The sequence below is a fragment of the Gopherus flavomarginatus genome, chromosome 1 (assembly GCF_025201925.1).
Source record: "Gopherus flavomarginatus isolate rGopFla2 chromosome 1, rGopFla2.mat.asm, whole genome shotgun sequence".
Taxonomy (NCBI): domain Eukaryota; kingdom Metazoa; phylum Chordata; order Testudines; family Testudinidae; genus Gopherus; species Gopherus flavomarginatus.
The window spans coordinates 70,750-93,156 of NC_066617.1; the positions used below are offsets into that span (position 1 = coordinate 70,750).

At 43.1% G+C, this 22,407-nt stretch overlaps 1 protein-coding gene across 8 annotated transcripts in view; it reads left to right on the plus strand.

The window, feature by feature from the left end:
- GOLGB1 (golgin B1) overlaps positions 1 to 22,407 on the plus strand; it is a 154,535-nt gene that overhangs the window by 38,352 nt on the left and 93,776 nt on the right. For 5 of the 8 annotated variants that reach the window (XM_050952566.1, XM_050952576.1, XM_050952586.1 and 2 more), the window contains 8 exons: positions 3,317 to 3,475; positions 4,113 to 4,235; positions 4,734 to 4,847; positions 6,686 to 7,097; positions 8,592 to 8,707; positions 8,982 to 9,096; positions 16,165 to 16,238; positions 22,243 to 22,333. In XM_050952566.1, coding sequence (XP_050808523.1) covers positions 3,317 to 3,475; positions 4,113 to 4,235; positions 4,734 to 4,847; positions 6,686 to 7,097; positions 8,592 to 8,707; positions 8,982 to 9,096; positions 16,165 to 16,238; positions 22,243 to 22,333 — 1,204 coding nt within the window. The remainder of the gene's footprint in view (positions 1 to 3,316; positions 3,476 to 4,112; positions 4,236 to 4,733; positions 4,848 to 6,685; positions 7,098 to 8,591; positions 8,708 to 8,981; positions 9,097 to 16,164; positions 16,239 to 22,242; positions 22,334 to 22,407) is intronic. The other 3 variants (XM_050952547.1, XM_050952555.1, XM_050952596.1) reach the window with 3 other exon arrangements.

Genomic DNA, 22,407 nt, shown 5'->3' on the forward strand with positions numbered 1-22,407 from the left:
CGCAAATCCCCCCAGCTTTTCGTGGCGGTAGCGGACCGCATGAAAGGGCTTCCTATCTCCTCCCAGAGGTTATCCTCGTGGGTAACGTCCTGTATCAGGACCTGCTATGACTTGGTCCACGTCCCTACGGGCCGTGTGACTGCGCATTCTACCAGGGCACAGGCGTCGTCGCTGGCTTTCCTTGCCCGTGTGCCCATCCAGGAAATCTGTCGGGCAGCGACCTGGTCATCGGTCCACACCTTTGCTTCCCACTACGCCCTGGTCCAGCAGTCTAGAGAGGATGCGGCCTTCGGATCTGCTGTGCTCCATGCCGCGACTTCTCGCTCCGACCCCACCGCCTAGGTATGGCTTGGGATTCACCTAACTGGAATGGATGTGAGCAATCACTCGAAGAAGAAAAGACGGTTACTCACCTTTGTAACTGTTGTTCTTCGAGATGTGTTGCTCACATCCATTCCACACCCGCCCTCCTTCCCCACTGTCGGAGTCGCCGGCAAGAAGGAACCGAGGAGCGGGTGGGCCGGCAGGGATATATATTGGGCGCCATGGCGGCGCCACTCCAGGGGGCGACCTGCCGGCCCACTGGAGTTGCTAGGGTAAAAAAGTTTCCGACGAACGTGCACGCGCGGCGCGCACACCTAACTGGAATGGATGTGAGCAACACATCTCGAAGAACAACAGTTACAAAGGTGAGTAACCGTCTTTTGCACACATACAAAATGGGAAATGACTGCCTAGGAAGGAATACTGCAGAAAGGGATCTGAGGATCATATCGAATCACATGCTGAATATGAGTCAACAATGTAATACTGTTGCCAAAAAAAAAAGCAAACGTCATTGTGGGCTGTATTAGCAGGAGTATTGTAAGCAAGAGCTTGGCTTGTTTAGCCTAACCAAAAGAAGGTTGAGGGGGGATATGGTGGCTCTTTATAAATTTATCGGAGGGATTAATATTAGAGAGGGAGAGGAATTATTTAAGCTTAGTACCAATGTAGACACAAGAACAAATGGATCTAAACTGGACACTAGGAAGTTTAGACTTGAAATTAGATGAATGTTTCTAACCATTAGAGGAGTGAAGTTCTGGAACAGCCTTCCAAGGGGAGTAGTGGGGGCAAAAGACATATCTGGCTTTAAGACTAACCTTGATAAGTTTATAGAGGGGATGGTGTGATGGGATAGCCTAATTTTGGCAATTAATCAAAGATCAGTTGCCAAATTATCAGCAGGTAAGTATGCCCAGTGGTCTGGGATGGGATGTTAGATGGGATGGGATCTGAGTTACTACAGAGAATTCTTTCCTGGCTGCTGGCTGGTGAGTCTTGCCCACATGCTCAGGGTTTAACTGATTGCCATGTTTGGGATCGGGAAGGAATTTTTCTCCAGGGCAGATTGGCAGAGGCCCTGGAGGTTTTTCGCCTTCCTCTGCAGCATGGGGCACAGGTCACTTGCTGGAGGATTCTCTGCAGCTTGAGGTCTTCAAACCACAATTTGAGGACTTCAATAGGTTAGGGGTTTGTTATAGAAGTGGATGGGTGAGTTTGTATGGCCTGCATTGTGCAGGAGGTCAGACTAGATGATCATAATGGTCCCTTCTGACCTTAAAGTCTATGAGTCGAAGACACGAGAAGTAATTCTTCCGCTCTACTCTGCACTGATTAGGCCTCAACTGGAATATTATGTCAAGTTCTGGGTGCCACATTTTAGGAAAGATGTAGACAAATTGGAAAAAGTCCAGAGAAGAGCAACAAAAACTATTAAAGATCTAGAAAACATGCCTATGAGGAAAGATTGAAAAAAGTGGGTTTGTTTAGACTGGAAAAGAGAAGACTGAGGCTGGACAGAACCGTTTTCAAGTACAGAAAACTTGTTACAAGGAAGGGGGAGAGAAATTGTTCTCCTTAACCTTGAGTATAGGACAAGAAGCAATGGGCTTAAATTGCAACAAGGGCAGTTTAGTTTGGGCATTAGGAAAAACTTCCTCACTGTCAGGATAGTTAAGCAGTAGATAATACTTAGTCCTGCCTTGAGGCCAGGACTAGAAGATCTCTTGAATTCCCTTGTCTTCCTATGATTCTATGACACAAATCTAGGGTGGGTTGCCAATACTTTGGAGGATTGAGCTAAAATTCGGAGTGATCTTGATAAATTGGTGAACTGGGCTATAGAAAACAAAATGTAATTCAACAAAGACCAATGTAAGGTATTACACTTAGAGAAGAAAAAATCAAATGCACAAATACAGAATAACTGGATTGGAAGCAGCACTGTTGGGAAGGGTCTGAGACTTGTGGTAGATCACAACCTCAACATGAGTCAACAGTGTGATGCTGTTACAAGAAAAGCAAATGCAATTTTAGGTTGTGTTAACTGAGGCATAGCATGCAAATCATGGGAGGTGATGCTACTGCTCTGCTTTGCTCTGGGTAAGCCTCCGCTGGAGTACTGTGTCCACTTTTGGTCATCAGTGTATAGAAAGGATGTAGAGAAATGGGAGAGGATCCAGAGGCGAGTAGCAAAGGTGATCAAAGGGATGGAGTGCAAGCCATATGAGCAAAGGCTGAAGGAACTGGGTATATTTTGTCTGGAAAAGAGGAGATTAAAGGGGGGACATAGCAATGTTCAAATACTTGAAAGGCTACCATAAAAAGATGGAGAAAAGTTGTTCTCTCATGCCACAGAGGGCATGACAAGAGGCTGTTGGTTCAAACTAGAGCATAGCAGATTTAGATTAAATCTCAGGAAAAACTTTCTAACTGTAAGAGCAGTAGGACACTGGAACAGACTGCCTATGGAGTTTGTGGAAGCTCCTTCACTGGAGGTTTTCAAAAGGAGGCTGGATAACCATCTGTCTTGGATGATTTAGTCACAACAGATCCTGAATCTTGGCAGGGGGTTATACTAGATGACACTTGCTGTCCCTTCTAATCCCATGATTCTAATAATAGTACAGCATGCTCCACTCTGGTTGAGACTGTCTAATACAGGGGTTGGCAACCTTTCAGAAGTGATGTGCCGAGTCTTCATTTATTCACTCTAATTTAAGGTTTCACGTGCCAGTAATACATTTTAATGTTTTTAGAAGGTTTCTTTCTATGTAAAGGAAATAAGGTTTTTAAAATGTTTAAGAAACTTCATTTAAAATTAAATTAAAATGCAGAGCCCCCCGAACTGGTGGCTAGGACCTGGGCAGTGTGAGTGCCACTGAAAATCAGCTCGCGTGCCACCTTCAGCATGTGAGCCATAGGTTGCCTATCCTTGGTCTAATATGATTAACTAATATCTACTTTTCTGATTTCTCCTGTCCACTTGCAGCTTCAGAATAATCAGAGGACCAATGAAGAGCAGAAAGAGGAGGTTGAAGCACTCAAACAGAAACTCCAGGAGCAGGAGGAGACTGTCAGGAACCTGATGGAGCAGCTGGCTGTAACTAGAGAGAGCCTGACAGATACTCAGGCCAAGCAAGCAGCCCAGGTATGGAGATGGATTTCTAGCCATTGATATATTTACTGTCTGCTGGTAACAATCAGTGACTCCATAGAGAAAGGTGAGTAAGAAATGGCAAAGTAAGTTAGAAGACTATTGTCCCAACTAGGGGAGTGAGCACTGTGATGTTATGTTAGGTTGTTTTATATAGTGCCTTTTTAATACCAATCTTTACAATATTAGCTAGACTTACAGGCTTTTGATTTTGATGGCTAAAATGATGGATTGTGACATTCAACACAAGTCCAACAGAAACTGTATGTTTCTGTAATTGCATGGAAATTGTAGCTTTCTAGACTCTGAGTATATGTAAAATGTAATTTTCACTTTTTGCACTTCTAAAGTCTGAAATGCTGTCAGTAAATATGTAAGCATATGTGAAATCATCTCTTTGAGTTGGCATGGCTATCACAGAGGCTTGTACTACTCAGGACATCTTGGCTTCTAGTTCAAATCTATTTTCACACATAACACGCCACAAAAAGTAGGATGGAAAAACTCCTGATGGTCTGTGTGCCTGACACCCTTAGAATGGGCCTCAGTCCTTTGTACTGTCTTTGGAATTTCTACCTTGTTTCTCAGTTAGCCAAGTGATATTTCTCATGCTGTGTACTGTGGCTTACAGCTGAGCTCCCTGCAGGAGGTGATTCGTGAGAAGGATGCTCTCCTAGAAGAGCAGGTTCACCAACACTGTGCTGAATTACACCAGGCAGTGCCCCAATCAGATCGAGAAGCTGAGATGCAGCAGGTGTGTTTGATGGGTTTGACAACCCCCTGCTTTTTGTAGAACACGAGAAGGAAAAATTGCATGAGTTCAGTGGGATTTGCGGCTCAGGGATGTGTGCAGGCAAACAAAGAAACTCGATGGAAATTGAGAGGAAGGTGGTTCAGTGATTAGGATGCTATCCTGAGACTTGGGAAATCTGTGTTCAGTTCCCTGCTCTATCACAGACTTCCTGTGTTACTATGGGGTAAATCACTAGTGTCTCTATGCCTCAGTGCCGGGTCTGTACAAATGGGAATAATAGTATTTCCCTACCTCACAAGGGTGCTGGCAGGATAAATACGCTGATGAGTCTGAGTGCTCAGATACTAAATTGGAGCTATATAAGTACCTAAGATACACAGAGTTGGGGTATGGCTGGGATGGAAACCTCCTGTGTAACTAGCCCTCCTGTGCTTTGGGCTGCTACTGTCCTCTCAACTTCTAATGTAGATGATGCAGTATTTTGTGTATCTCACATAGAACCTGAGGACACTGCAGAGAATGCTGGAGGAACAGGAAGCGGGTCTCTTAGGACGAACTCAGGTGGTGGAACTACTGCAGCGGGAGTTGCATGGTGCGGAAGAACAGAACAAGGTACCTTCTCATGCTTTCAATGTACTATAGCCGTGCTCTATTCTCTTGTGTTCCTTTACTGTTAACAGGTGCAACTGTCTCATCAAAAGCCTAGCATCTGACATAGCTCGCTACTACAGGGGCCATGTGTCTAGCATGAGAGAAGCTGAGAATTCCTTGAGCTCAAAGTTCAAAACTGCCAGCTCCCGAAGAGAGTGTATTTTTGTTTTTGGCGCTGCATTGGGGGTGTGGTGACCAGAATTGATGGCGCAGCTCTGTGACTGAGTTGTTGAGTCTTGTTACCTTCAGGTATGGGCCACCTGACTCATTTTTATGCTTGCCGTAGAATCCTCAGAATATCTAGTTCCAGGCAAAAACATCCTTTTTTCTAACATTGTCTCCTCCAGTGTCACCAGCTGACTGGGGCTTTGAACTCGGAGGTCCCAATATTTTGAGCAACACCAATTCTTGTTATGAATGCACTGCGGCTTTTGGGGAATATGTAATATTACCATCTCCATGGGGTTTTTTTTAAACAGTTTTTAGGGACTGTGCAGGATTTGGCCACTTCCAGATTCCCCTGCCAGCCGTGGGAAGCTTATAGGAACTCCAGTAGCAGGTAGGATCTGACCTTATTCATCTTAAGAGTTTTAGGGGACTAGAAAGAGACTGGCTCATAGGTGAGCTTCCTCAAACTCAAGCATGTAAGTGCTTACCTGACTCAGAACTGAGCCAGTTTCTTTCTAATTTCTTAAAGATTTAAGGAAGTGAACAGGGTTATTGCCTATTTTAGTGGCTCTTGCAGTATGTGAAACGTGTTTGACTAGTATAGGATTTGCAGTCTGTGTGTCTTTATTATGTAATTTAGGGGACAAAATTAAAATAACGCAAAAAGAAAAAATTGCTTTTTGTGCCACTGTGCTTCTCTTTTAAAGAGCCCTGAAAGGGTTGGTTTTGCATAGTTTTTACATTAGAAATCCAGTTCTCCTCTGTCATGTTTTTTTTCCTGAATCACTGGTAAGATAATGATATTTCAGGCAAGGGAAACTTCATGGAGACAGAAAGTGATTTTGTTTGCTTCCACCAGTTCAGTCCCCTTCCTCCCATTCATGCAAGTCATCCTAGGCCTAAGGGAGGTGTGTGGAAGGTTCTTGCTCCTGCTAGGGCAGAGTTGTTCACAGAACTGTGGGGACTGAGCTCTCTGAGAGTAGGTTATGCCTCCCAGTGTTTCCTCACTGACAAACCTGTACCTATGCAATGCCTACTTCACACGCCAAAGGAGCTGGCATTTGTGATATAAAGGTCATTGCAGTGCCAGTCATGCTAGTCTGGTGCCTGGGAGTCAAGGAAAGCAAGAATCACTCCTGCTACCCCAAATGCCTTAGAACTTTGATTTTTGAGTTGTTTCCACCTAACTTTTTGCTAGGACTGGGAATTGGTTGCACTTATCTCTTCAGAGAACAGCAATTCTAAGCAAGCAATTATCTAGCCTTTCTGTCTAAGCAGAGGTTATGTTCTCTGTGCTGGAGTATCCTAGAAGGAGAATGTGTTGGATGTTAATTCCAGCTTACAATTTCTCTTTTTCTTCACTCTACTTCAGAGTTCTGATGTCTCTCAGCAGAGTTTTGATATTCCTGTAGGAGTCAAAAGACTATGTTTCTTCGTGTGGAGGTTTAGAATCCCCATCATGTGTTGTTCCTTTCCTCTCGTGTCTTGTCACTTGGCTAGTTGAAATTGCCTCTTGTTTAAGTTGTGTACTTAGCATGGACCTATTTTTGCCCAGTGCCTTAGGGTCTAAAGCAGGAATCAATTTGTTTTCCCTTCTGGTTGAGTCCCTCCCTCCCCATCTCCTTTTCCAGACTCTCTTGGACCAGTGTCAGAGGATGGAGGCAGAGCTGAGCTCCTTAAAGAAAATGTTGGATGCAGAGAGAGAGGAGTCTCAAAGCCTTGTGGAGAAGATGGAGCTGGAACTGGCTGAGAAGAAGCTGTCCTTCCATCAGTTACAGGAGGAGGTGCAGTATCTCTCAGAGCAGCTGGAGCAGGCAGCAAGAACTCGGACTGAACTGGAATCTGAATGTAGAGCTCAAGACCAGAAATACAAGCTGGAGGTAGAAGAGCAAAAGCTGCATATTGCTTACCTCCAGATGGCTGAGCAAGAGCTGCGAACTAGCCACGATGCCCTCTTAGCCCAGAATGGTCAGCTGCTGCGGGATATTGATCGGCTGCTGGTGCAGTCTACTGAAAACTCTGCTACCATACAACACCTGCAAGGTCAGCAAGTGTAGCAGTTGGATCGAGTCAGCACCTTGGAAGCCTCTCTGTTGTTCTGATTTGTGTGCTTTTTTTTAATGGCAATTCTCTAGCAAGGGGCAGGTAATATCTTATATGACAAGGGGAAGAATAAACCTTTCCTGGCTCCCAGACTAATGGGAATCCTTAGTCTTGTTTCAGCCTTTCAGAGCTGTAGTTATTTTCAAATTTTAGTGATGTTTGCATATTAATTTTATAAAAATGATTTAAAGGATATCCTTAACTTAGCATCAGAGGGGTAGCCGTGTTAATCTGGATCTGTAAAAAGCAACAAAGAGTCCTGTGGCACCTTGTAGACTAACAGATGTATTAGAGCATGAGCTTTCATGGGTGAATATACACTTCCTCAGACTTAGCAATCGCTCTTCTCTCTGAAAGTATTTAATGGACTGTTGTTGCAGCTGACAATTAATTAAGGTGATTTATAACAAAGATCAGATTGTTTTCCTGGAATAGTCAGTTACTCTTTTTTTTTGGAAATATGGGAAAATGTAATGCTAAAACAAAAAAATATTGGCAGTGGGACTGAGGGAGATGTACTTGAAACTACTTTTAACTCATTGTTTAAATTGATTAGATTTCACATTGGTGACATCCCAAGAAAAACCTGGTTATGGTGAGAGACTAGAGAAGCTCAATCTATTTAGTTTATCTGAGAAACGGTTAAGGGGTGACATGAGCATGGTACCTACATTAGGAGAAGATTTCTGAGAGTAGAGGGCTTTTTCATCCAGTAGACAAGGGCAGAACAAGATCCCATGGCTGTAAATTGAAACTAGATAAATTCAGAGTAGAAATGAAGTATGTATTTTAACAGTGAGGGTAATGAACTGCTGGTACCACTTACCTAGGCATGTGCTAGATTGCCCATCACTTGAAATCATTTTAAAGCAAGATTAAATATATATTTCTAAAAGATATCTACTTTAGCCCAACTGGCAATTATGGGCTTGATGCAGGAATTGCTTGATTGGAAAACAAATGGTTTTGCTATGCAGGAGATCAGACAAGATGATCATAATTTTCCCTTCCGGCCATGGTAATGAGTGAGCATGGGTGAAACGTCTAGCTAGATAGTACAGACTTATACTTGTAGCCACTCTGCATTCTTCCTTGACAATGTGTCTAAATCCTCTAAAGAGGAATGTTCCATCTCCTTGTCTATTCAGTCCTGTGCTTCTCTATTGAGAGGGCATTCCCTGATCCTTTGGTTGGCAAACGATTGTGGTATTTTCTGTGATGTTCTCTCATATCCACAAAGAACTGGAACTAGATTCATTTATTTAATATAGAACTGTCAGGTGATATGGACTTCCTGCAGCTACCGCTTGGGACCAGAGTAGAAGCAGTGACTGAGCGGTGAAAGGTTCCATATTCTGGTGTGCATACATCTAAAGTAGATCTATTCACACACAAGCAGAGATGTATATACTTATGTTTAACTTTTTCTTTTAGATGAGCTCACGCAAAAATCTGAGGAGTTCGTCCATTGCCAGACTGAACTAAAATTGTTAAAGTCTGAACTAGTGATGCAGGTCTCTCAATCAGAGGAGCAGGTACAATCTCTAAAGGTAATTGTATCCTAAGACTCAAAAAGATAGTGCAGAATATGGAAATACCTTCTCTTGATCAAATTGGCTGAGAAGGTTAATACAGGGTCTCTTTGCAAAATTCTCCAGTCTGGGCAGATGTTTTATGAAACTGCCTGCAAAAGGAGTAAACTAGTATGGGTCAGTCAGGGGAATTTAGAAGATACTTATGGATTTGTCGAAAGTGTAACTGAAAGAAGGAGGGCTAATACCTGTGGGAAAACTGTTGGTAACTTTCTATCTTTCTGCTCTCCAGGCAGTCTCTGAGCAGAATGAAATACCTCTTCAGAAAAATGTGGTGGAGCAGGAGGATGAGAAGAGGACTTTACTCCTACCCACTGCAGCCTTGGAGAGGCTGAAGGCTGAAAATGGTATCATTACACTTCCTTCTGCCTATTTTTAGCTAATAAACACACCCATGATTACTGGATTAATCAGTGGTCTCTGCTGAGGATTTCAGAACTGCTCTCTAATTCTTTCCAGAAACTATAATTGGAATTTAATTCTGAGGGCAAGAGAAACAATTTAAATTTCAGTCTGTGAGCAAAGAGTAAAAAAGATTCCCAAACTAGTGGGCCAATCTGCTGGAATGATTAAATCACAGTTTTTCTCCTTGTGATAGCAAGTAATGATTGGAGAAAGTAATCTAAGTAACGATCAGGATGACAAAAGGAGAGAACATGGGGGCTTGGACAAGGAAAGGATAGGGCAAATGTGAGGCTGATCAGATCACATGGGAGGCCAGGATACAGAGTTTGGAATGCAGCGTATATTGTATTTAGGTTAATGGTTTTGATTAATTGTTAGAGTTCTCTAATTCTGTTGATATTTTATAATGCCTATGTCCAAGTCTGTTGGAATGAATTTTGTATTTCAAGGCAGTGTGCTCTTAGCATACTCCTGGGCGCTATAAAATAATGTATGATAATATACAGGAATAAATAAGGTAGTGACTCCCAAATAGAGAGGAGACTTTCACAGATGTCACTGGAGGAGTGCAGAGCACATACCCGTCTGAAGGAATCTGATGGATCTTGCTTTAAACTAAATGAATATCTGAGAGTGTAGACTGAAAACAGTCACAATTCTGATAGTGTGGTAGTGCAGCTTTGAAGAGATGGGTGGCCCATGGCTTTCTATGAGTGGGTTGGAGATGACTCTTGGAATCTAGGAGTATATTTTTAGAAGAAACGGTGAGATGAAATAACAGGCTGTATGGGAAAGGGTTTGTTACATCTTCCAGTGGCTGGTTCCTTCTGCTCCCCATCACTCTGGAGTTTGTGGGGTACCCTTCTCTTGAGATTCTGCTATGGAAGTAATACCAGTATTTCTGCCCTTCTATCTGTACAATACCCATGAACACCTATCTCTGCTCTTCCCTTTGAGCCTAGATTATCTGCCCACGTTCTCCTCAGCTTCTGAGATTCCTGTCAATGGTTTGTTAGGATATATAAGAGGTAGCATTTGCAAAACCTAGCTAAATTCCATTTTCAAAAGTCACTATTACTACTTAGCATATGCATAACATGCCTCATGTGGCACGTGACTGGGATTCTTCACTAAATTTGGTCCGCTGGTTGGATCATTAACTTCCCAGCTCAGGCCAGGTACTGATGGGAAGTGCAATGTGAACAGTGACCTATGCCCCCAAAAAGTCACTTATGACTTGTCTTCTGCTCAGTGCATTAGTGCGCACCAACTGGGATGTAAATTCTAGTGCACACCAGCATGTTGGGCACTCACTGTCCATTTATTTACCTCTTCACATAACACAAGAACCAGGATCACTCAATAAAATTATTAGTCGGCTGGTTTAAAACAAACAAAAGGAAGTACTTCTTCAAACAGTGCATAGTCAACCTGTGGAATTTGTTGCCAGGGGATGCTGTGAAGGCCAAAAATATAAGTGGGTTAAAAAAAACTGGATAAATTCATAGAAAATAGATCCATCAATGGTTGTTAGCCAAGATGATCAGGGATGTAACCCCATGCTCCAAGTGTCCCTAAACCTCTGACTGCTGGAAGCTGGGACTGGACAACAGGGAATGGATCATTTGATAAATTGCCCTGTTTTGTTCATTCCCTCAAATATCTGGCACCAGCCACTGTCAAAAGACAGGATACTGGGCTAGATGGACTATTGTCTGACCCCGTATGGCCATTCTTATATAATTATGACCCTGAGGGCCTGCACTAAAAGTTCATTAGTATCTAATAGCTCTTTAGCGCACATTGATGTAGTGAGTATTTCCACGACTATGTCAGTGTGCATTAAATAACTTTTAGTGTGGGCCAGCATGGTCCACATAAACAGTTACTGCATGGTAGAGTTGGATGCACTAGAATTTACATCCCAGCTTGTTCATAGTAATGCACTGTGTAGCCAAGCTCTTAGGCATTTTGAAAATTTTACTGTGGTCTTAATTTAAATTAGCAAGACAATGCATTGTGCCTGTTAGTTGTCTGGCCCTCTTGTGCCCACATTGAAACCTTCAGCTCTTCCTGTGATTCTTGCATCCAGAGCAGTCAACAGATGTTCTCTATGCTTTTGACCCATACACAGGCTGTCATTTTCACCTTTCTCTCCCCCTTCTCTCTTTGTCCTTGACGAGACAAAGCTCTTCTCTAAGTACCAGTTGGTAATTTCTCATGAAAAAAACTTACAAAACCAAGTTCATCTCAGAGTAAAACACAGGGCCGGCCCACAACATTTTGGCACCTGAAGCAGGGAGCTGAAATGACGTCCCCCCATGCCCTCTCACTTGGGCCAAAACTTTGAAAGGTCTCAATTCTGTCGTCTTCCTGTTCTACTCCTCTCATGGTACTGCTCTGCTGCCTACCACAATAAAGGAGAACTAACAAGTTAAAATGCCTTGTTCAAAAATTTTCAGTAACACTTACATTTGCTGTTCAGGCGTTTGAAAGTTAACTTTTCTTGTCTGCCTAGTAAACACTGGCATTTTTATCTGTTTGAATAATCAAAGTGATGTTTTCCATGCCTCCTTGGTTGCAAAGATCTGAACTGCTTCCTGCTGAAGGTTCACAGTCTGGGCCAGCTCATGCTCTTTTGAGACAATTGCAAGGCCAACCAGCCTCTCCTGTGTCATTGTGGAGCCTTGATGTGTTTTTATTAACTTCAGCTTGGAGAAGCTGCATTCTCCACTGGTAGCTGTTACAGGAAGTGTTAGAAGTATGCGCAGAGCAACAAAAGCATTTGGAAAGAACGTGGTCGTCTTATTTGTGCACATATATTCCAGAACAGCCTTTGGAGCTGATCCTGTTGAAATGTGTCTTGAAAAGGCTTTCAGTTCATCACCTAAATCACTCTCCTCAATATTGATCATGTCATCATGTGTCAGCACTGTCTCTAGTGCCCTGCATTGCTGGTGTAGGTCTTCTTCGGGTATAATGAGGAGTTTTGGAATATCATACAACATCCCAAATATACTGCTGTGTTCCTTGAGCTGCATGAAACGTTCTTCAGCTGACTGTATTGCACAATCTAGCACCTGGTTAAAGAATTCAACTTCGAATTGTTGTTTCGGGTCTCTTGTGGGATTATTCCATGCCTCGTAATCAAAATGTTGTCATCTTCGGTGACTCTTGTACTCTTGAATGGGTGGGAAAATAGCTTCAGTGTGAAGTTCCTCTGCCAACTTCTGTGCACTCTTCAGAACATTTTGAAATCCCTCATCTGACCGGTAAGGCTGTAAGTATGACTTTGCTTTGTCCAGTTGTTCCATTGCTCCAGATATATCAAGGTCAACACCTTGGAGTCTCTTGCTTACAACATTTAGTTCAAACAGTGTGCCATGCCACAACACTAATCTGAAGTTATGTATGTTTCTGGTTATTCCATTTCCCTCTGCCACTGGTCTTCCACAAACAGTTCCTGTCATAGCATTATCCTCGCTAATGGCAACTACGGCATCATCTAGCTTCCCAAGTTGGTGTTTGATAGGCTTTATCACCTCCACTTGACTTTCCTGTCATGTGGCACTCAGTGGTTTCAGTGTCAGAGAGGATGTTCTCATGTTGCTTCAAAATTTGCCATCAATGAGTTGATGCAGAGATAAATACATAGATGCTTTGAATTACATTTAAAAAATTCAACAGCCTCATTAGAAGCTGATGGTGGTCAGTGATGCATAAAGTTCAATGAATGAGAACTGCACGGGACAAAAAAAAGCTCAAAGGTTTAACTCTCGGATCCGCGTCTGCACTCCTCTGTTCTTTCCTCTCATGTTGGCACCATTATCGTAGCCCTGACCTTTCATGTCAGCTATTGCAATGCCTGTGACTTCCAGCTTTCTAAGAAGCACGTTTGTCATACCAGCTCCTGTAGTATCATCAATGTCAATAAATTCTAGAAAATGGTCTCTGACAGTCACCATTGCAGGGACATTGTCACTAGGTTCTGTTGTTGTTCAAAATGCACCATTAAAGTCATTTATTCCGTATGGCTGATGTCAGGTGTGCAGTCCGGAATAACAGAGTATCTTGCTGACTTCAGATCTACCACAACTTCTGTTTGACTTTTGTTGCCAGTAACTGTATGATCTCATTTTGAATGTTTTTTCCAAGGTAGTGGTGTGTGTCCATTTCTTGGGTGGTGACTCTTCTTAGATGCTCCTGGAGTACAGCATCAAACTCAGCCATCAGCTCCACAATTTTAAGGAAGTTTCCATTGTTTGGCACATACAGCTGATCGGAAGTGCCACCAGTGCTAGGTTTTGGGTAGCAAGCATTCTCACAATGGCAATGAGCCCTTTCAGAACATTTTGCCAGTAAAGAGACTCTGATGTAAACTTCTCTTGATGCTGATCATCTATGGTGGCCTTTAACCTTAGTCTCACCTCAAGCTCTTTCCACCTATGGAATGCTCTCTGGTGATTTGCTGCCTTCTCATGGCATGCCAGATTTCTAGCCAGATTTTTCCAGTCCTTTGTTCCTGTAGACCCCATTGTGTCTGGAAGATTAGACTGGAAGAGTTTGCAACAAAAACACTATGCAGCATTCTGGGTTTTTGAGTACGTAAGCCATGGCCTCTGCACTTTGTCACCATTGGGGATTTCACACCAGTAATGTGTTGGATGGAAACTTCTATTATTGTCTTTGGGAAGCATGAAGTTTTTCACTTGCTGTGGCCCATGCAGTACAATGAAGTCCCCCAGACTACTGCTCAAGTGGGTCCACAGTCCTGAATCATCTAGACTTAAGGAACTAAACTCAGCAGCAGCTGTTTTTTGCTCCTCCACCACAGTCTTCTCTGATCTACACTTTTCTTCAGGAATGTGCATGGTTACATCCATTTGGGATGGAGATATGGATGCTGCAGTAGCTAGCAGGTCACCTGCACTCTGACTAACTGGAAGATCAGGCATCTCCTCACCACTCACATCCTCACTGGGGCTGGAAGGTTCACCGTGAACATTTGTGTCTATGTATCTCAGGAGAGCTCCTTCCTGCTTAGACAGAAAAGCTTCCTTTGCTTGCTTTCTTTTTCTGAATGCTGCCCCAGAGGGGCATTTTCTTCTTTCACTCGTGACGGCTGTTCTGTGCCAGCTATAGTGGCTCTTAACATGCAATTGAAGGGGACAAATAAGCAGGCTGGTAGCAGGCCTGAGTGAGGGAAGATATCAGTGTCTTAAGGGCCTAACTGTCTCCGACTACTTCAGTTGACTGCCTGTTCTCTTCAAGTGGGTTCAGGGAGGCAGCAGGAAACAGGAAGCTCCCTGAGAAGCTGGTGTGAATCAGTCCAGGCTCCTGGGAGTACTAGAGAGGTACATAAGAGGCTGCTCCTCCTCTCTCCCTGCAGCTTCTGCTGCTTTCTGTTATTTCCTCTCACCTTTTCTCCTGCCTGCCTGTTATGTTCCTTGTGCCCTCCTTCCTCCAGCACAGCACTCCACCTTCTCTGTGCATCTAGAGTAGAGAGAACCACTAGGTATAGATGCCAAAGATTATGAAATGTCTGTTCATCTTCACTCTGTAAACAGATTACAAAATATGTAGCATTTTCTTGATCCACTAAGTGGCAAAAAGGGTATGGCTATCCCTGGCAAAGTTCAGCGTCAGATGAATCCAGTGAAAATGAATCATCAGCATGAAAAGCAGGCCAGCCAGCCAGTGTGATATAAAAATGTCACAAATCTCAGAGGGAGTAGTTCATCAGGGCTTTCTCAAAATGCATGTTAGGTGTTACTTAAGCAAATATTTGTCCTCTGATGTCAACTCTAAATGTAACAAACAGACAAAAAAAACAAATGAACCGCTATCTCACTACGTTAATGCAATATTAAGGTTGTATGTTTGAAGCGAGGAAGTGCAGAAATTAAGGTTCCCACAACAATGTTAGCCTGGTCCTATGGCTGTTTCTGTATGTTATCATATTTTACACCATAACAGAAAACTGTGTTTAACCAGAAAAAAAAGGTGTTTAATCCGAAAAAAAGGCTCAGTTTTTGCAATGTGCCAAAGTTAGTGTGCTGGAGGGGGGAAAAAAAAACCTTGCATAAGTTGCATCTTAACTGGCCTTTTATACTGCTAAAAGGCTGAGGCAACATCTTTAATAGAATTGATTATTAATAAAATGAAAAACTCCTAGTGGCAAGACACCAGCATGAAAATGAACAGGTTACATGTCTAGCTCTTTTATGCAGGCATAGCTCTAGGAGAATGTATTAGAGAGGATACACATTTAAAAATCAATCATGATAAAATCTGGACAATAACTTGTCACAAACAGTACTAGATCCAGATGGAAATTCCTTGCCTGCAGTAATGAATCAAGAAAGTCAATTCTTTATTCATTTAAAATCATTACCTACAAATATAACAGATCAGCATTTTTATCCCGGTTTCTGTTTCTGTCTAGGTTTTTGTAATGTGTCCATCGCTATAGTATCTAGGTGCCAGTTTACAGAAAGTCACTGAGGAAAATTGAATGTGCTTTCTTCTAACATCCTCACTTTTAAATTAAGGCCCTTGCATTTTGAACCCTATTCCAGTTTATTCGGATAAATTATCTAATTTAATAACCCTTCTAATAGTTTTTCATTTCACTTTATCAAAATGAAATGTGAAGAGTTCTGTTAGAATGATTGTGGGTTTTTTCCTCACAGCAAACATTCTTAAAGCCTATCCGCTCTACTGTTTGCCCCTTTACTTTCCCTCTCCAGGACAATAATAGCTTTTGTTCTGAAAGGTGCCCAAAATAGTGCTCTGTCCTGTGACATGCCTCTGCCAGGGCAATCCTAACCTTTCTCTGAAGAGTGCTTGAAGTAATGCTCTGTCCTGGGCTGACTCCATATCTCCTCCTCCTTGCATGTTGTGGACAGCCCTGGACCCTGCTCTCTGGAGAGTACAAGAGTGCTTCCCTCACTCAGGGAGAAGAGTGTTTTCTCTGAAGGTTAATGACCACTTGTTTGTGAACATTTCAGAGACCCTGTGCTTTCAACATACCCTCCTGGAGGCTCAGCATGAAGCTGTGATGAGCATGGAAGATTCAAACCAGGTAATGACCAAGCAGCCAGACTGAACAAAACCTAAAATAGATTGAGGACGTGACCTTAAACTGTTTCCCATAAGCTGTTGAGTCTTCTTCTAACAATCCTCTTTGCTAGGTTATTATTAGGTGGATTAATGTGGAAATGGCCTCCAAATACAGCTTGTACTTGGCTGGAAAGCAAACCCCATGTCTGTTTACTAGTTATGTGGGATTTTTTAAGCCCCCTTCATCCATTGTCAAACCTCCCCTGTCCACACAACTGCTCCCTGTTCTGCCATATTTCCATTTTGCAGTGTCCTGTGTCCAGTTGATACCGAGTTGATCTAGGTCCTAGGGAGCACCACTCTAAAGGTTTAACTTTGTGTTACAGGTTTCATTTCAGCCCCATGCACTCCCATTGCCTTATAAGGGATCTCTCATAGAAGAGAAATATTTTTGTCCCTATTGCTTAGAGCAGGGAGATGGAACCTTCGCACAGTCCATTCGATGGTGAACAGCCCATGGTATGATGACCTTACAAACAACCTGTAGATGAGGGCAAGAGTAGTAGTATTAGGGGACCACCTGTTGCCTCACTCCATGCTGGATAGACTAGCTGGTTGGTGGGGGCGAGGGGGTCCTCTGCCCCCAAATACCTGCATTAAGACTTTAGCTGAAAGCAAAGTCGGGGCTCTTTCCAAAACCCCATCTTCCATTCCAACCAGTTAGCAGGAGTGCAGTGGTGATGGTATAATACCACCGCCCAACCTGCACTCCCGTCTCCTGTTGGCTTGGAAGAGTGAGTGGCTTGTGGCATGGGGCTCTCAGCCTCTAAGCTATCAGGTTATTCCTCTGGTTATGTTTGTGTTTTAGATAACTGTTCACATTTTGCCACTGTCTAACTCTTTATTAGTCATTGATTTAAAAGCAAGGGGGAGTTTGTCCCATTTTGGGATGTACCAAAGCCACTTTATTTGGTTCTTTTTACTACTAATGGTCACCCTGCGCAAGATGCTACAGATTAGATGGGGCCCAGTGCTGGGAATGGGGAGGGCCATTGCCGTTTAAGCATCTTTTATCAAATCTTTATTTTAGACTGAGATTTGTATGAATATGAATCCAACACAGGGGGAGGCTGGACTCATGCCCAGATCTAATCTCAACTGGACAGCCATCCTCTTTCTGGTTTGTATAAATATGAGTGACGTTGCCACTCATGAAGGCAAAAGCAGTCTTGCGCTTTGGGTTGGAGATCATGCCTAATGGAGCAGTCTGTGATGCTGAATGACTCCCCAGTGGCCTGTATTGCTATGGTATGGTCTGTACGTGATGGTAACAGACATCAGTTTTGCTCCCAGAGCTTTTCAGTGTCTCTGCATTGCTTTTGAGAGATTATTGAGAGCTTTGCTTAGGGCTACTGCGGCTATAAAATAATACACAGCTACATATTTCTCTACCCCCCTGCTCTGATGGGAAGCTGTAATACTTAATTGACTGGTATTGCTGGAACTGGCTTAAATTTAACTTCAGCCTCATTTCTGCTTTGCTAGCTTTGTTTGAATATGAAGTGTGCTGTTTCCTTATGCCCCCTGATTTGCATTATTTTTGTTGAGGGGGCACCCTTCCTACCCTAGCTTTGCTAATGTGCCTCAGTTCTGAGTCACAGACCCATGCTATTCCAGTCTTGGTTTGCTTCTGCACAAATTACCAGTATGGCCAAATGTCTGTGGTGGTTTGTGATGTTGGCCAGTGTGTACTGGGAATTTAGATCTGAGACTTAAGATCACAGAATTATTTTTAAGTCTGTGTCAATCCATATGTGAACCTCTTTTAGTGATGAAAGACCTAATGCACTGAGTCTTACAGAACTAGATCCCTGTCTGAATGTTACCAAGAGATCAGCTAATTTCCTAGGTTTTAGTAGGAAGTTCTGGGGAGGAAGGAGAGTCTGTCCCCTCTGTGAGCAGCACATTCTACTCTTTCTTTCCACAATATGCTCTGCCTTCTGCACTTCTTGGGTCCTGTCACCTCAGGCTAAAAAGCAGCAGAAGATAAATGTCATAAAGCAGCAACAATTGCCAGTGACAGAGTTTCTGGAAAGTATGGGCTTTTCATGCTGTCTGAAGTGGAAGATTGGACAAATGACCAGGGAGGAGTATACAAATATTGCTCAGGCAAGCAGGAGTGAAATCAGGAAGGCCAAATCACACTTGAAGTTGCAGCTAGCAAGAGATGTAAAGGGTAACAAGGAGGGTTTCTTCAGGTATGTTAGCAACAAGAAGAAAGTGAAGGAAAGGGTGGGCCCCTTACTGAAAGAGGGAGGCAACCTAGTGACAGAGGTTGTGGAAAAAGCTAATGTACTCAATGATATTTTTGCTTCTGTCTTCACAAACAAGGTCAACTCCCTGACTGCTGCACTGGGCAGCACAGCATGGAGAGGTGACCAGCCTTCTGTGGAGAAAGAAGTGGTTCGGGTCTATTTAGAAAAACTGGACGAGCACAAGTCCATGAGGCCGGATGCGCTGCATCCGAGGGTGCTAAAGGAGTTGGCGGATGTGACTGCAGAGCCATTGGCCATTATCTTTGAAAACTCGTGGCAATCGGGGGAGGTCCCGGATGACTGGAAAAAAGCTAATATAGTGCCCATCTTTTAAAAAGGGAAGAAGGAGGATCCTGGGAACTATAAGCCAGTCAGCCTCACCTCAGTCCCTGGAAAAATCATGGAGCAGGTCCTCAAGGAATCAATTCTGAAGCACTTAGAGGAGAGGAAAGTGATCAGGAACAGTCAGCATGGATTCGGCAAGGGCAAGTCATGCCTGACTAACCTAATTGCCTTCTATGAGGAGATAACTGGGTCTGTGATGTTATTCCTTGACTTTAGCAAAGCTTTTGATACAGTCTCCCACAGTATTCTTGCCAGCAAGTTAAAGAAGTATGGGCTGGATGAATGGACTATAAGGTGGATAGAAAGCTGGCTATATCATCGGGCTCAACGGGTAGTGATCAATGGCTCCATGTCTAGTTGGCAACCAGATTCAAGCAGAGTGCCCCAGTGGTCAGTCCTGGGGCCGGTTTTGTTCAATAGCTTCATTAATGATCTGTAGGACGGCGTGGACTGTACTCTCAGCAAGTTTGCAGATGACACTAAACTTGGAGGAGTGGTAGATACACTGGAGGGTAGGGATAGGATTCAGAGGGACCTAGACAAATTAGAGGATTGGGCCAAAAGAAACCTGATGAGGTTCAGCAAGGACAAGTGCAGAGTCCTGCACTTAGAACGGAAGAATCCCATTCACTGTTACAGACTAGGGACAGCATGGCTAGGAAGCAGTTCTGCAGAAAGGACCTAGGGGTTACAGTGGACGAGAAGCTAGATATGAGTCAACAGTGTGCCCTTGTTGCCAAGAAGGCTAACAGCATTTTGGGCTGTATAAGTAGGGGTATTGCCAACAGATCGAGGGACGTGATCATTCCCCTCTATTTGACATTGGTGAGGCCTCATCTGGAGTACTGTGTCCAGTTTGCGCCCCACACTACAAGAAGGATGTGGAAAAATTGGAAAGAGTCCAGCAAAGGGCAACAAAAATCATTAGGGGGCTGGAGCACATGACTTATGTGAGAGGCTGAGGGAACTGGGATTGTTTAGTCTGCAGAAGAGAAGAGTGGAGGGGGGATTTGAGAGCTGCTTTCAACTACCTGAAAGGGGGTTGCAAAGAGGATAGATCTAGACTGTTCTCAGTGGTTCCTGATGTCAGAACAAGTAGTAATGGTCTCAAGTTGCAGTGGGGGAGGTTTAGGTTGGATATTAAGAAAAACTTTTTCACTGGGAGGGTGTTGAAGCACTGGAATGGGCTCCCTAGGGAGGTGGTGGAATCTCCTTCCTTAAAGGTTTTTAAGGTCAGGCTTGACAAAGCCCTGGCTGAGATGATTTAGTTAGTGTTGGTCCTGCTTTGAGCAGGGGGTTGAACTAGATGACCTCCTGAGGTCCCTTCCAACCCTGATATTCTATGATTCTATAAAATATTTCTCAATCTTTATTTCATGCTCCCATGCTTTGTCATCTGCCAGGATATGCATACAGACCATTTCAGCTGTAGCAGCATCTGGGGCATGGAGTGACTGAGTCCCAGCCTTCTGGTCAAAGTCCATCAGCAAAGCTCCTAGTTCCTGATTTGAGGTTTTCTTTCCAAAGGATAAACCCTTTTCTTTACATAATTTTTTAAGGTCTTTCAAATCAAGATGCTCCTATGATTGTGGTTACTCATTGTGACTAATCTTTAACTCTTAAAACTCTCAATATCAAATTTAAACTTTAAATAGCATTGGGTTCTAATTGTTAAGCCAGTTGGCCTGTGGCATGTGAATCCTGTTTGACTACACCAGTTGTCATGCTGTCTGAAGTGGCTTAGCAACAATGAGTGCCAATTTCAAGTCAGACTGTCAGAAAGCAGGGCAGACACCCCAAACTGATGTTGTATCCTATAATTAGATTTCATCAAGCCAATAACAAATGTGCAATTCTGGATCGCTGCATTAGTCTTACCATGGGGTCACAAACAGTCCCCGTAGGTTCTCCAACCTGCCTTGCCACTCATACAAATTGGACTTTGTGATAATGGTCTCTTACACCAAATTCCACATCACATTAGGTTATTCCCAACCCCAAAGAGTCAGTCACTTACCCAGATCAATGAATAGTCTTGATTTCACACCAAAAACAATTCTGGTAGCTGATTTCTCTAGTAAACAAACTAAAGTTTTATCAGTAAGAAAAGAAATTAGAGTTATTGAGAGGTTAAAGCAGGTAAAATACATTAACAGGTGAGTCAGTTGGTAAGTCCAAAATGATGATAGAGATGTAGTGATCTGCTAGTTTTCCAAAAGTTCCTCAGGGTTGCCCAGGGTAATTCAAGGGATCTTTTGTCTACTTGTTCAGTAGTCCGCCCTGTTAGAATCCGAAACAGTTCAGAGATACAGGATCAATCCTTGTATCCATTCTTATAGCTGCTGTCTGTGGAAAGCCATCTGGCAAATGTTTTCATCACAACATGGGCTCTTCTTTTGTTGATTAAATGCAGAGTCTGTGAACTTCCATTGTCTAGCACAACAACCCATGCTCCGAAGTTAGCAATCTTTTACATTTCCAAGACTCCAATCTTGTGCAATGGGTAAACGTAATATAAACACAGTGTGATGACCAGAAACAATCTTTTGTTACTTTTCAATAAGTTTACATATCCAGTACATTTACATCTTAACACTAACACACACTTCAATCTAGGGTTATTTAATTACCGGGTATACATAATGTAATACGATAGTAAACAACAGTTTATAGGTAAGTGAAGACAATAACATTTCTTCTGTTTGCCAGAAGCTGGGAATGGGCAACAGGGCATGGATCACTTGATATTACCTGTTCTGTTCATTTGCTCTGGGGTACCTGGCATTGGCCACTGTCAGAAGACAGGATACTGGGCTAGATGGACCTTTGGTCTGACCCAATTTGACCGTACTTATATTCTTATGTTCTTTGATATGCACACACAAGTGAAATGCTCCACATATACCAGGACACTTAACATTTCTTTGATATTCACCCACAAGTGAATTAATCTATGGCTTTAATCTGAGTTGGCCTGTTAAGGTCACAAGATGCTCTGCCTGCTCGGAAAGGCCCTCATCTGGTGTGTCGAAGGAAGATAATGGAAGGATAGGAAAGTGGAGTTGCTCCTTTTTGGAGAGAAGGAATGTAGGGGTCACATATAGGGTGTGATGGGGGAGGTGCTTAGGATGTTGGTATTTCTTGGTGCCCTAAGGGTTAACTTGATAGATCACTGAGATCTGCATTCAGGCTTTTATCCAGTATCTTATACAATGTTTTGTATCTCCATTAGGCTGCAGATGTAGGTCTTAAAGTAGCAGGATTCAGAATGGTCAGACAGTGTGCCAGGCAGCTAAAACAGCTGAGTCCAAGGGTGATGATTACAGCTGTGAACCAACCAACCAATCAATCTTTGTTTTTCAATAGACTGACAGCATTGGAACTGATTCCAAGTTATTGGACTTGCTCACTCAAGAAGGACCATCCTGCTCTGGATACTGCTCACCTGGGCCTGATGGTAATGTCACAGAATTGGAGAAGTAAGGGGGACTGCACATCTGGGGAGAGGCTATGAGGCTTCATGGAAGGGTC